The following is a 14,494-nucleotide window of genomic DNA, read 5'->3' on the forward strand; positions in this document are numbered from 1 at the left end:
TCTGAATTGATGTCACTTCAGTAATCACATACAATACCATAACTTCAAATATAGCCATTCATTTGCCTGGTGAGAAGCTAGCAAAATACAAGCCAATAATATAAAGTAATTACTCTCTCAATGTCTGAGATCACACAAACCCATTATCTGACTTCTAGAAGGTATCTGCACTTGATATGGCACAGACAGAGCCAAGTCAAGAAATAAGGTTGTTTTTTAGCATTAGGCCTACAATTATAGAAATGTTCATGCTTATTTTTCAGATTTGTATCCAAATGAAAGCCTTTCCTTTCCAACTAACCTCAGCCTTATTGTCAACAATTAATATATTCTACTTCTTCCCAACAACATCAGTCGTTTGCCCTTGTTGCTATAGCCGGTGACGAGAGAGAGAGAGAGAGAGAGAGAGAGAGAGAGAGAGAGAGAGAGAGAGAGAGAGAGAGAGAGAGAGAGAGAGAGAGAGAGAGAGAGAGAGAGAGAGAGAGAGAGAGAGAGAGAGAGAGAGAGAGAGAGAGAGAGAGAGAGAGAGAGAGAGAGAGAGAGAGAGAGAGAGAGAGAGAGAGAGAGAGAGAGAGAGAGAGAGAGAGAGAGAGAGAGAGAGAGAGAGAGAGAGAGAGAGAGAGAGAGAGAGAGGAGACAGAGAGAGAGAGAGAGAGAGAGAGAGAGAGAGAGAGAGAGAGAGAGAGAGAGAGAGAGAGAGATAGAATTGCTGATAGTTCCCCTAAACTCAGAGACTCAAGTTCTGTGCAGCTTTTGTCTAATGAATATACTCCATATCGATTTGTCACAGTCACGGCGAGAAAACAAGACAAACTAAATTAGTCTCCTGTATGACATGACAGAGCTGTTCGCTTGACGAAGCATGTCTCAGCTTTTGGCAATCACATGGAATGATTTTGCTTTCAAATCTGGGAAAAGACGTGACAATGTCTGTGCAGCAGCTAATTAAATTATACTCACAACTTCTTCATGACTACAATGTTCGACATTAATGCCATTGATCTAAACAGAGTAAAGGAGAAAGTATGAAGCACAGTTAGCAAACTACATCCTCATTTAAAAGTGTCATTGTAAATATTGTTCGGTTATTTTACAGCCACGCGTTGCATCTGATGAGAGAACACACACAGAGCAGAAAAGTTAAGCAAATAAATATACACTTGTTTATCGGTTGGATCTATGATCAAATTCAAGTATTTTGTATTTTGTAGCAGGGTCAAATAGCATCTTTTGAAATTACAACTCAATCTCCAATTGAAGAGGGCAGCTCAATTCAAATTCAAAAGAGCCTATCTCTCTGTCTCTGACCTCTGACCTCTGGCTGGGAGCCTACCATATCTGGTCTGTCTCTGACCTCTGACCTCAGGCAGCTTTGACAGAAAAAAAGCTAAGAGCCAGTGTACTAACCTGTAACATAGCGTCCCCGACGAATAGCTTCCCAGTTTGATCTGCTGCAGGAGGCAATCGTTGAGTGTCAAAGGTTAATGAAAACATTAGAAAATAATTACTAATTCCCATTCACGATGGAAATAGCAATCAATGTTCCTGTCTGCTTAATCTCCACTGACACCATAGAGCTCTCAGGAACACAGGAAACCATGAAATATGGAACTAATAAGTAATTTGCAGCAGCGATTTACAAAACAATGAAACTTCTTAACTGGTGAAAAGATTTCCATGGCTCTCTGAAGAAGGATGTTAACTTTCCTCTGGTTAATTAAAGACATGTCCCTCTCTGGTTAATTAAAGACATGTCCCTCTCTGGTTAATTAAATAATATATATATAATTAAAGACATGTTCCTCTCTGGTTAATTAAAGACATGTTCCTCTCTGGTTAATTAAAGACATGTTTCTCTCTGGGTTATTAGAGGCAGGATGTTAACTTCCTCTCTGGTTTATTAAAGACATTTTCCTCTCTGGGTTATTAGAGGCAGGATGTTAACTTCCTCTCTGGGTTATTAGAGGCAGGATGTTAACTTCCTCTCTGGGTTATTAGAGGCAGGATGGCTCTGGGTTATTAGAGGCAGGATGTTAACTTCCTCTCTGGGTTATTAGAGGCAGGATGTTAACTTCCTCTCAGGTTTATTAAAGGCAGGATGTTAACTTCCTCTCTGGGTTATTAGAGGCAGGATGTTAACTTCCTCTCTGGGTTATTAGAGGCAGGATGTTAACTTCCTCTCTGGGTTATTAGAGGCAGGATGTTAACTTCCTCTCTGGGTTATTAGAGGCAGGATGTTAACTTCCTCTCTGGGTTATTAGAGGCAGGATGTTAACTTCCTCTCTGGGTTATTAGAGGCATGAATTCATGCTTTCACTACCAGAAGGGGGGGGGGGGGGTTCTAATAGCTAAGTTGAAACAGAACGTGTCTAGTTTCTATCCATTACAATTAAACCACTGATTTATATCTCATCAGCAGATTTCCATCTATACCTGAGGAACTGCATTCTGGTTTGGTAGTCATACAGTAACTGCATGACGTAAAAGCAACTTAACCTAAAATGTTGTAAATTGATATCCTTCTTAACAGCAGTGTAAATGTCAGATATTTCAGTCACTGGCAGTTGATTCGGTCCACATCACTGGGAGAAACATTCAATACTTACCTGCTTGATCTTTAAACATCTTTGAAATGACCACAGGCACTTTATGCTCAGCACCGCCCTGAGAGTCACAAGAGAAAGGTCATTATTAATCACAAAGTGTAACATTTATATAAATCAATGGAAAATATGCACTGAACAAGCAAGCAGATCAAAGTTTCTTTCCACAAAGAACTGTACGTTGATATACAGTTGAAGTCAGAAGTTTACATACCCTTAAGTTGGAGTCATTAAAACTCATTTTTCAACTTCTCCACAATTTTTTTGTTAACAAACTATAGTTTTGGCAAGTCGGTTAGGACATCTACTTCGGGCATGACACAAGTAATTTGTCCAACAATTGTTTACAGGCAGATTATTTCACTTATAATTCACTGTATCACAATTTCAGTGGGTCAGAAGTTCACATACACTAAGTTGACTGTGCCTTTAAACAGCTTCGAAAATTCCAGAAAATGATGTGGCTTAGAAGCTTCTGATAGGCTAATTGACATAATTTAGATCATTTGAGTCAATTGGAGCTGTACTTCAAGGCCTACCTTCAAACTTAGTGCCTCTTTGCATCACGGGAAAATCTGAAGAAATCAGCCAAGACCTCAGAAAAAAATTGTAGACCTCCACAAGTCTGGTTCGTCCTTGGGAACAATTTCCAAACACCTGAAGGTACCACGTTCATCTGTACAATTAATAGTACGCAAGTATAAACACCATGGGACCACACAGCCTTCATCCCGCTCAGGAAGAAGAAGTGTTCTGTCTCCTAGAGATGAACGTACTTTGGTGCGAATCCCAGAACAACAGCAAAGGACCTTGTGAAGATGCTGGAGGAAACAGGTCCAAAAGTATCTATATCTACAGTAAAATGAGTCCTATATCGACTTAACCTGAAAGGCTGCTCAGCAAGGAAGAAGCCACTGCTCCAAAACCGCCATAAAAAGCCAGACTGTGGTTTGCAACTCCACATGGGGACAAAGATAGTACTTTCTGGAGAAATGTCCTCTGGTCTGATGAAACAAAAATAGAACTGTTTGGAGGAAAAGGAGGAAGAACACCATCCCAACCGTGAAGCATGGGGGTGGCAGCATCATGTTGTGGAGATGCTTTGCTGCAGGAGGGACTGGTGCTTTTCACAAAATAGATGGCTTCACGAGGAGGGAAATTATGTGCATATATTGGGGAAAAAACATCTCAAGACATCAGTCAGGAAGTTAAAGCTTGGTCGCAAATGGGTCTTCCAAATGGACAATGACCCCAAGCATACTTCCAAAGTTGTGGCAAAATAGCTCAAGGACAACAAAGTAAAGGTATTGGAGTGGCCATCAAAGCCCTGACCTCAATCCTATAGAACATTCGTGGGCAGAACTGAAAAAGTGTGTGCGAGCAAGGAGGCCTACAAACCTGACTCAGTTATACCAGCTCTTTCAGGAGGAATGGGCCAAAAATCACCCTTACTTACTGTGGGAAGTTTGTGGAAGGCTACCCGAAAAGTATGATCCAAGTTAAACAATTTAACGGCAATGCTACCAAATACTACTTGAGTTCATGTAAACTTCTGACCCACTGGGAATGTGATAAAATAAATAAAAGCTGAAATTATTCTCTCTACTATTATTCTAACATTTCACATTCTTAAAATAAATTGGTGATCATAACTGACCTAAAATAGGGATTTTTTACTTGGATTAAATTATAGGACTTTTGAAAATCTGAGTTTAAAAGGACTTGGATAAGGTGTATGTAAACTTCCGACTTCAACTGTAGCAGACACAGTAACTTCCTTATCTGTACCATGTGACCTGTACGTTGATCTAGCAGACACAGTAACTTCCTTATCTGTACCATGTGTGAACTGTACGTTGATCTAGCAGACACAGTACCAGGAACTTCCAAATAATAACGGCCCAATATTTGTATTGATGAAAATGAACCACTTACTTTGATGCTTAAACCCAGACCTCCAGCTGCCTGTCTTCGGAGTACGACAGTTCTGTGCTTTAAAAAATGGGAATTGACCTTGGTAAAATAATCTTGAAATATTGAAACAAGTTTGGAGTGTAACACTGTGGTGCTAAAATTCCAGTTGATAATCTTTACGATCAAAACCATAGCATTGAAAGATACAGCATGCCTCCATAGAAAAACATAAAGAACGCAGTAACAGCTTCTTATCAGGACTGGGACAAGAATCCGTCCCTGGCACTTTATACACACCAGCCCATATCACAGTGCCTGCTGCCAACTCCCACCGGATACCATTTTTATGTCTTTGTGTCCAGTCTGAAGGAAGTTCGAGGTAGTTTAGAATGCTAGTAGATACCCATAGACTTCCAGTCATTGCGCTAATGCTAGTTAGCATTGGCTGGTGAAACTACCTCTAACGTTCATACTGGACACAGAGACATTTGATGTGTAAACTTATACGATCATATAAGTTTACACCAGTATCATCGTCAACAGTGACGAGGCGAATCTGGGATGCTGGCTTTCTAGGCAGAGTTGCAAAGAAAAAGCCATATCTCAGACTGGCCAATAAAAATAAAATATTAAGATGGACAAAAGAACACAGACACTGGAAAGAGGAACTCTGCCCAGAAGGCCAGCATCCCGGGGTCACCTCTTCCCTCTTGATGTTGAGACTGGTGTTTTGCGGGTAATATTTAATTAAGCTGCCAGTTGGGTTCTTGTGAGGCATCTGTTTCTCAAACGAGACACTCTCATGTACTTGTCCTCTTGTTCAGTTGTGCACCGGGGCCTCCCACCCCTCTTTCTATTCTGGTTAGAGCCCGTTTGCACCATTCTGTGAAGGGAGTAGTACACAGCATTGTACGAGATCTTCAGTTTCTTGGCAATTTCTCGCATGGAATAGCCTTCATTTCTCAGAACAAGAACAGACTGACGAGTTTCAGAAGAAAGTACTTTGTTTCTGGCCATTTTGAGCCAGCAATCGAACCCACACATGCTGATGCTCCAGATACTCAACAAGTCTAAAGATGGACAGTTTTATTGCTTCTTTAAATCAGAACAACAGTTTTCAACTGTGCTAACATAATTGGAAAAGGGTTTTCTAATGATCAATTAGCCTTTTAAAGCGATAAACTTGGATTGGCTAATACAGCGTGCCATTGGAACACAGGAGTGATGGTTGCTGATAATGGGCCTCTTTACACCTATTTTTATTTATTTAATTATTTATTATTTCACCAGGAAGGCTAGTTGAGAACAAGTTCTCATTTACAACTGCGACCTGGCCAAGATAATGCAAAGCAATGCGACACAAACAACACAAAGTTACACATGGAATAAACAAGCGTACAGTCAATAACACAAAAAAATAGTCTATATATAGTGAGTGCAAATGGAGTGATGAGCTATGGCAATAAATAGGCCATAATAGCAAAGTAATTACAATTTAGCAAATTAACACTGGAATGATGGATGAGCAGATGATGATGTGCAAGTAGAAATACTGATGTGCAAAAGAGCAGAAAAGTAAATAAAAACAATATGGGGATGAGGTAGGTAGATTGGGTGGGCTATTTACAGGTGGGCTATGAACAGCTGCAGCGATCGGTTAGCTGCTCAGACAGTTGATGTTTAAAGTTGGTGATGGAAATATAAGTCTCCAGCTTCAGCAATTTTTGCAATTCGTTCCAGTCATTAGCAGCAGAGAACTGGAAGGAAAGGCGGCCAAAGGAGGTGTTGGCTTTGGGGATGACCAGTGACATATACCTGCTGGAGCGCGTGCTACGGGTGGGTGTTGTTATCGTGACCAGTGTAGATATTCCATTTAAAAAATCTGCCGTTTTCAGCTACAATAGTCATTTACAATATAAACAATGTCTACACCCTATTTCTGATCAATTGTATGTTATTTTAATGGCCAAAAACATATTTTATCTTTCAAAAACAAGGCCTCAACACCTCAGAAAGTGGAAACTCAAAACACACCATCTAGATTAGAGATGAAACGGTATGAAAATGTCATATCACGATTATGGTGACCAAAATGATCACGGTAATCAGTATTATCAGTGTTTATTGTTAAAACGTGCTGGAAATGTTCAAAAAGTACTGATACACTGAAATCATTTCACCAAGTTTTATATTGAAAACCAACCAATAAACTTTTTGTGTGCATAAACGTTAAAATAATATCAATAACATTAAAGATGGCACCATGTGTCCATGAGTTTCCCTAGTGCAGAACACAACCTAAGTAAGCAAATCAAATGTGCATATAAAAGCAAGTAAAGCAATGTGCATGTAAGAACAATACAACCACATGTGAACACATCCTGTATGTCCGTTCTCTCCTTCATAAAGACATAAGGTGCTGCTGGTCTAACATCCTGTATGTCCGTTCTCTCCTTCATAAAGACATAAGGTGCTGCTGGTCTAACATCCTGTATGTCCGTTCTCTCCTTCATAAAGACATAAGGTGCTGCTGGTCTAACATCCTGTATGTCCGTTCTCTCCTTCGTAAAGACATAAGGTGCTGCTGGTCTAACATCCTGTATGTCCGTTCTCTCCTTCATAAAGACATAAGGTGCTGCTGGTCTAACATCCTGTATGTCCGTTCTCTCCTTCATAAAGACATAAGGTGCTGCTGGTCTAACATCCTGTATGTCCGTTCTCTCCTTCGTAAAGACATAAGGTGCTGCTGGTCTAACATCCTGTATGTCCGTTCTCTCCTTCATAAAGACATAAGGTGCTGCTGGTCTAACATCCTGTATGTCCGTTCTCTCCTTCATAAAGACATAAGGTGCTGCTGGTCTAACATCCTGTATGTCCGTTCTCTCCTTCGTAAAGACATAAGGTGCTGCTGGTCTAACATCCTGTATGTCCGTTCTCTCCTTCATAAAGACATAAGGTGCTGCTGGTCTAACATCCTGTATGTCCGTTCTCTCCTTCATAAAGACATAAGGTGCTGCTGGTCTAACATCCTGTATGTCCGTTCTCTCCTTCATAGAGAAATAAGGTGCTGCTGGTCTAACATCCTGTATGTCCGTTCTCTCCTTCATAGAGAAATAAGGTGCTGCTGGTCTAACATCCTGTATGTCTGTTCTCTCCTTCATAAAGACATAAGGTGCTGCTGGTCTAACATCCTGTATGTCTGTTCTCTCCTTCATAAAGAAATAAGGTGCTGCTGGTCTAACATCCTGTATGGATGCATCTTTGTTCACTTGAGATTGAAATGTAAAAATGTCAGCATATTGACTTTGTCCGGTTTAAGTACTGATCAGCGAGGGGAGACAATTTTCCCGCTGGCACTGAACACACTCTCTGATGTCACGCTGGTTGCTGTGGCAAGGTGAGGCAGCTCTGATGCAGGGCCCCTCCACAACACCAGTGGATCCTCTTCTGCTGGAATGGTTGGCAGAGACAGGTAGACCTTGATCTCTTCTTTCATTTTGTCTTCTGGAGACGTCAGAATCTGACCCTCTTCGCCTCTCTGCTACCTTGTTGAGGTAATCTTTCTCAGTAACCCAGCCAGGCCTTTCCCCTCTACTGCCTTGTTGAGGTGATCTTTCTCAGTAACCCAGCCAGGCCTTTCCCCTCCGATGCCGCTGTGGGGGTGTTGGTGGTGGAGGTGCTGCTGGTGCTTTGTGGTTCTTCCCTGACTTGTGCAGCTGCCAGCTTCAAGGCCTCCTGGACACAGCTGTCAGTGTCAACTTTTGCAGCCTCAGGCTCATCTAAAAAGCTCCTTTTGAAGCGGCGGTCAATGAAACAAGCCACGTGCAAGACTCTCTTTGTAGCTGTTGTTAAGGTCTTCTCTCATTATCCTTTTCATCTCCCTATCATCTCCCTGGTCAGGGATGGCTCTGTAACATCTCCCTGGTCAGGGATGGCTCCGTAACATCTCCCTGGTCAGGGATGGCTCCGTAACATCTCCCTGGTCAGGGATGGCTCTGTATCATCTCCCTGGTCAGGGATGGCTCTGTATCATCTCCCTGGTCAGGGATGGCTCCGTAACATCTCCCTGGTCAGGGATGGCTCCGTAACATCTCCCTGGTCAGGGATGGCTCTGTATCATCTCCCTGGTCAGGGATGGCTCCGTATCCTTTTCATCTCGCTGGTCAGGGATGGCTCCGTATCCTTTTCCTCTCCCTGGTCAGAGATGGCTCCGTATCCTTTTCCTCTCCTTGGTCAGGGATGGCTCCGTATCCTTTTCCTCTCCCTGGTCAGGGATGGCTCCGTAACATCTCCCTGGTCAGGGATGGCTCCGTAACATCTCCCTGGTCAGGGATGGCTCCGTATCCTTTTCCTCTCCCTGGTCAGGGATGGCTCCGTGTCCATCTCCCTGGTCAGGGATGGCTTTCCTTCTCCCTGGTCAGGGATCTCCCTGGTCAGGGATGGCTCCGTAACATCTCCCTGGTCAGGGATGGCTCAACATCTCCCTGGTCAGGGATGGCTCCGTAACATCTCCCTGGTCAGGGATGGGCTCCTGGTCAGGGATGGCTCCGTAACATCTCCCTGGTCAGGGATGGCTCCGTAACATCTCCCTGGTCAGGGATGGCTCCGTAACATCTCCCTGGTCAGGGATGGCTCCGTAACATCTCCCTGGTCAGGGATGGCTCCGTAACATCTCCCTGGTCAGGGATGGCTCCGTAACATCTCCCTGGTCAGGGATGGCTCCGTAACATCTCCCTGGTCAGGGATGGCTCCGTTTCATCTCCCTGGTCAGGTCATGGCTCCGTATCATCTCCCTGGTCAGGGATGGCTGGCTCCGTATCATCTCCTGGTCAGGGATTTCCTTTTCCTCTCCCTGGTCAGGGATGGCTCCGTATCATCTCCCTGGTCAGGGATGGCTCCGTATCCTTTTCATCTCCCTGGTCAGGGATGGCTCCGTATCCTTTTCATCTCCCTGGTCAGGGATGGCTCCGTATCCTTTTCATCTCCCTGGTCAGGGATGGCTCCGTATCCTTTTCATCTCCCTGGTCAGGGATGGCTCCGTATCCTTTTCCTCTCCCTGGTCAGGGATGGCTCTGTATGCTTTTCCTCTCCCTGGTCAGGGATGATTCAGTAACATCTCTGTGGTCAGAGATGGCTCCGTATCCTTTTCTTCTCCCTCGTCAGGGATGGCTCCGTATCATCTCCCTGGTCAGGGATGGCTCTGTATGCTTTTCCTCTCCCTGGTCAGGGATGATTCAGTAACATCTCTGTGGTCAGAGATGGCTCCGTATCCTTTTCTTCTCCCTCGTCAGGGATGGCTCCGTATCATCTCCCTGGTCAGGGATGGCTCCGTATCATCTCCCTGGTCAGGGATGGCTCCGTATTCTTTTCCTCTCCCTGGTCAGGGATGGCTCCGTATCATCTCCCTGGTCAGGGATGGCTCCGTAACATCTCCCTGGTCAGGGATGGCTCCGTATTCTTTTCCTCTCCCTGGTCAGGGATGGCTCCGTATCCTTTTCCTCTCCCTGGTCAGGGATGGCTCCGTATTCTTTTCCTCTCCCTGGTCAGGGATGGCTCCGTATCATCTCCCTGGTCAGGGATGGCTCCGTAACATCTCCCTGGTCAGGGATGGCTCTGTAACATCTCCCTGGTCAGGGATGGCTCTGTATCATCTCCCTGGTCAGGGATGGCTCCGTATCCTTTTCCTCTCCCTGGTCAGGGATGGCTCCGTATCCTTTTCCTCTCCCTGGTCAGGGATGGCTCCGTATCCTTTTCCTCTCCCTTGTCAGGGATGGCTCCGTATCCTTTTCCTCTCCCTGGTCAGGGATGGCTCCGTATCCTTTTCCTCTCCCTGGTCAGGGATGGCTCCGTATCCTTTTCATCTCCCTGGTCAGGGATGGCTCCGTATCCTTTTCATCTCCCTGGTCAGGGATGGCTCCGTATCCTTTTCATCTCCCTGGTCAGGGATGGCTCCGTATCCTTTTCCTCTCCCTGGTCAGGGATGGCTCCGTATCCTTTTCATCTCCCTGGTCAGGGATGGCTCCGTATCCTTTTCATCTCCCTGGTCAGGGATGGCTCCGTATCCTTTTCATCTCCCTGGTCAGGGATGGCTCCGTATCCTTTTCATCTCCCTAGTCAGGGATGGCTCCGTATCCTTTTCATCTCCCTGGTCAGGGATGGCTCCGTATCCTTTTCATCTCCCTGGTCAGGGATGGCTCCGTATCCTTTTCATCTCCCTGGTCAGGGATGGCTCCGTATCCTTTTCATCTCCCTGGTCAGGGATGGCTCCGTATCCTTTTCATCTCCCTGGTCAGGGATGGCTCCGTATCCTTTTCATCTCCCTGGTCAGGGATGGCTCCATAACATCTCCCTGGTCAGGGATGGCTCCGTATCCTTTTCCTCTCCCTGGTCAGGGATGGCTCCATATCCTTTTCCTCTCCCTGGTCAGGGATGGCTCCATATCATCTCCCTGGTCAGGGATGGCTCCGTAACATCTCCCTGGTCAGGGATGGCTCCGTATCCTTTTCCTCTCCCTGGTCAGGGATGGCTCCGTATCCTTTTCATCTCCCTGGTCAGGGATGGCTCCATAACATCTCCCTGGTCAGGGATGGCTCCGTATCCTTTTCCTCTCCCTGGTCAGGGATGGCTCCATATCCTTTTCCTCTCCCTGGTCAGGGATGGCTCCGTATCATCTCCCTGGTCAGGGATGGCTCCGTAACATCTCCCTGGTCAGGGATGGCTCCGTATCCTTTTCCTCTCCCTGGTCAGGGATGGCTCCGTATCCTTTTCCTCTCCCTGGTCAGGGATGGCTCCGTATCCTTTTCCTCTCCCTGGTCAGGGATGGCTCTGTATCCTTTTCCTCTCCCTGGTCAGGGATGGCTCTGTATCCTTTTCCTCTCCCTGGTCAGGGATGATTCCGTAACATCTCCGTGGTCAGAGATGGCTCCGAATCATCTCCCTGGTCAGGGATGGCTCCGTATCCTTTTCCTCTCCCTGGTCAGGGATGGCTCCGTATCATCTCCCTGGTCAGGGATGGCTCCGTAACATCTCCCTGGTCAGGGATGGCTCCGTATCCTTTTCCTCTCCCTGGTCAGGGATGGCTCCGTATCATTTTCATCTCCCTGGTCAGGGATGGCTCCGTATCATCTCCCTGGTCAGGGATGGCTCCGTAACATTTCCCTGGTCAGGGATGGCTCCATATCCTTTTCCTCTCCCTGGTCAGGGATGGCTCCGTATCATCTCCCTGGTCAGGGATGGCTCCGTATCATCTCCCTGGTCAGGGATGGCTCCGTTTCATCTCCCTGGTCAGGTATGGCTCCGTATCATCTCCCTGGTCAGGGATGGCTCCGTATCCTTTTCATCTCCCTGGTCAGGGATGGCTCCGTATCCTTTTCATCTCCCTGGTCAGGGATGGCTCCGTATCCTTTTCATCTCCCTGGTCAGGGATGGCTCCGTATCCTTTTCCTCTCCCTGGTAAGGGATGGCTCCGTATCCTTTTCCTCTCCCTGGTAAGGGATGGCTCCGTATCATCTCTGTGGTCAGAGATGGCTCCGTATCCTTTTCTTCTCCCTGGTCAGGGATGGCTCCGTATCATCTCCCTGGTCAGGGATGGCTCCGTATCATCTCCCTGGTCAGGGATGGCTCCGTATCCTTTTCCTCTCCCTGGTCAGGGATGGCTCCGTATCATCTCCCTGGTCAGGGATGGCTCCGTAACATCTCCCTGGTCAGGGATGGCTCCGTATCCTTTTCATCTCGCTGGTCAGGGATGGCTCCGTATCCTTTTCATCTCCCTGGTCAGGGATGGCTCCGTATCCTTTTCCTCTCCCTGGTCAGGGATGGCTCCGTAACATCTCCCTGGTCAGGGATGGCTCCGTATCCTTTTCATCTCCCTGGTCAGGGATGGCTCCGTATCCTTTTCCTCTCCCTGGTCAGGGATGGCTCCGTATCCTTTTCATCTCGCTGGTCAGGGATGGCTCCGTATCCTTTTCATCTCCCTGGTCAGGGATGGCTCCGTATCCTTTTCCTCTCCCTGGTCAGGGATGGCTCCGTATCCTTTTCCTCTCCCTGGTCAGGGATGGCTCCGTATCCTTTTCCTCTCCCTGGTCAGGGATGGCTCCGTATACTTTTCCTCTCCCTGGTCAGGGATGGCTCCGTATCCTTTTCATCTCCCTGGTCAGGGATGGCTCCGTATCCTTTTCATCTCCCTGGTCAGGGATGGCTCCGTATCCTTTTCATCTCCCTAGTCAGGGATGGCTCCGTATCCTTTTCATCTCCCTGGTCAGGGATGGCTCCGTATCCTTTTCATCTCCCTGGTCAGGGATGGCTCCGTATCCTTTTCATCTCCCTGGTCAGGGATGGCTCCGTATCCTTTTCATCTCCCTGGTCAGGGATGGCTCCGTAACATCTCCCTGGTCAGGGATGGCTCCGTATCCTTTTCCTCTCCCTGGTCAGGGATGGCTCCGTATCCTTTTCCTCTCCCTGGTCAGGGATGGCTCCATATCCTTTTCCTCTCCCTGGTCAGGGATGGCTCCGTATCATCTCCCTGGTCAGGGATGGCTCCGTAACATCTCCCTGGTCAGGGATGGCTCCGTATCCTTTTCCTCATCCTTGTTCAGGGATGGCTCCGTATCCTTTTCCTCTCCCTGGTCAGGGATGGCTCCGTATCCTTTTCCTCTCCCTGGTCAGGGATGGCTCTGTATCCTTTTCCTCTCCCTGGTCAGGGATGATTCCGTAACATCTCCGTGGTCAGAGATGGCTCCGAATCATCTCCCTGGTCAGGGATGGCTCCGTATCCTTTTCCTCTCCCTGGTCAGGGATGGCTCCGTATCATCTCCCTGCTCAGGGATGGCTCCGTATCATCTCCCTGCTCAGGGATGGCTCCGTAACATCTCCCTGGTCAGGGATGGCTCCGTATCCTTTTCCTCTCCCTGGTCAGGGATGGCTCCGTATCCTTTTCATCTCCCTGGTCAGTGATGGCTCCGTATCATCTCCCTGGTCAGGGATGGCTCCGTAACATCTCCCTGGTCAGGGATGGCTCCATATCCTTTTCCTCTCCCTGGTCAGGGATGGCTCCGTATCATCTCCCTGGTCAGGGATGGCTCCGTATCATCTCCCTGGTCAGGGATGGCTCCGTTTCATCTCCCTGGTCAGGTATGGCTCCGTATCATCTCCCTGGTCAGGTATGGCTCCGTATCATCTCCCTGGTCAGGGATGGCTCCGTATCCTTTTCATCTCCCTGGTCAGGGATGGCTCCGTATCCTTTTCCTCTCCCTGGTCAGGGATGGCTCCGTATCCTTTTCATCTCCCTGGTCAGGGATGGCTCCGTATCCTTTTCATCTCCCTAGTCAGGGATGGCTCCGTATCCTTTTCATCTCCCTGGTCAGGGATGGCTCCGTATCCTTTTCATCTCCCTGGTCAGGGATGGCTCCGTATCCTTTTCATCTCCCTGGTCAGTGATGGCTCCGTATCCTTTTCATCTCCCTGGTCAGGGATGGCTCCGTATCCTTTTCATCTCCCTGGTCAGGGATGGCTCCGTATCCTTTTCATCTCCCTGGTCAGGGATGGCTCCGTATCCTTTTCATCTCCCTGGTCAGGGATGGCTCCGTAACATCTCCCTGGTCAGGGATGGCTCCGTATCCTTTTCCTCTCCCTGGTCAGGGATGGCTCCATATCCTTTTCCTCTCCCTGGTCAGGGATGGCTCCGTATCATCTCCCTGGTCAGGGATGGCTCCGTAACATCTCCCTGGTCAGGGATGGCTCCGTATCCTTTTCCTCTCCCTGGTCAGGGATGGCTCCGTATCCTTTTCCTCTCCCTGGTCAGGGATGGCTCTGTATCCTTTTCCTCTCCCTGGTCAGGGATGATTCCGTAACATCTCCGTGGTCAGAGATGGCTCCGAATCATCTCCCTGGTCAGGGATGGCTCCGTATCCTTTTCCTCTCCCTGGTCAGGGATGGCTCCGTATCATCTCCCTGGTCAGGGATGGCTCCGTAACATCTCC

The 14,494-nt window shown here is 47.3% G+C and overlaps 1 protein-coding gene across 4 annotated transcripts in view; it reads right to left on the reverse strand.

The window, feature by feature from the left end:
- sntg2 (syntrophin, gamma 2) overlaps nucleotides 1-14,494 on the reverse strand; it is a 110,213-nt gene that overhangs the window by 75,472 nt on the left and 20,247 nt on the right. For 3 of the 4 annotated variants that reach the window (XM_046367480.1, XM_046367477.1, XM_046367478.1), the window contains 4 exons: nucleotides 4,539-4,595; nucleotides 2,607-2,664; nucleotides 1,408-1,451; nucleotides 961-1,002 (listed from right to left, as the gene is read on the reverse strand). In XM_046367480.1, the coding sequence (XP_046223436.1) occupies nucleotides 961-1,002; nucleotides 1,408-1,451; nucleotides 2,607-2,664; nucleotides 4,539-4,595 (201 nt within the window). The remainder of the gene's footprint in view (nucleotides 1-960; nucleotides 1,003-1,407; nucleotides 1,452-2,606; nucleotides 2,665-4,538; nucleotides 4,596-14,494) is intronic. The other variant, XM_046367479.1, reaches the window with a different exon arrangement.

Source organism: Oncorhynchus gorbuscha, linkage group LG10 (assembly GCF_021184085.1).
Source record: "Oncorhynchus gorbuscha isolate QuinsamMale2020 ecotype Even-year linkage group LG10, OgorEven_v1.0, whole genome shotgun sequence".
Lineage (NCBI taxonomy): Eukaryota > Metazoa > Chordata > Actinopteri > Salmoniformes > Salmonidae > Oncorhynchus > Oncorhynchus gorbuscha.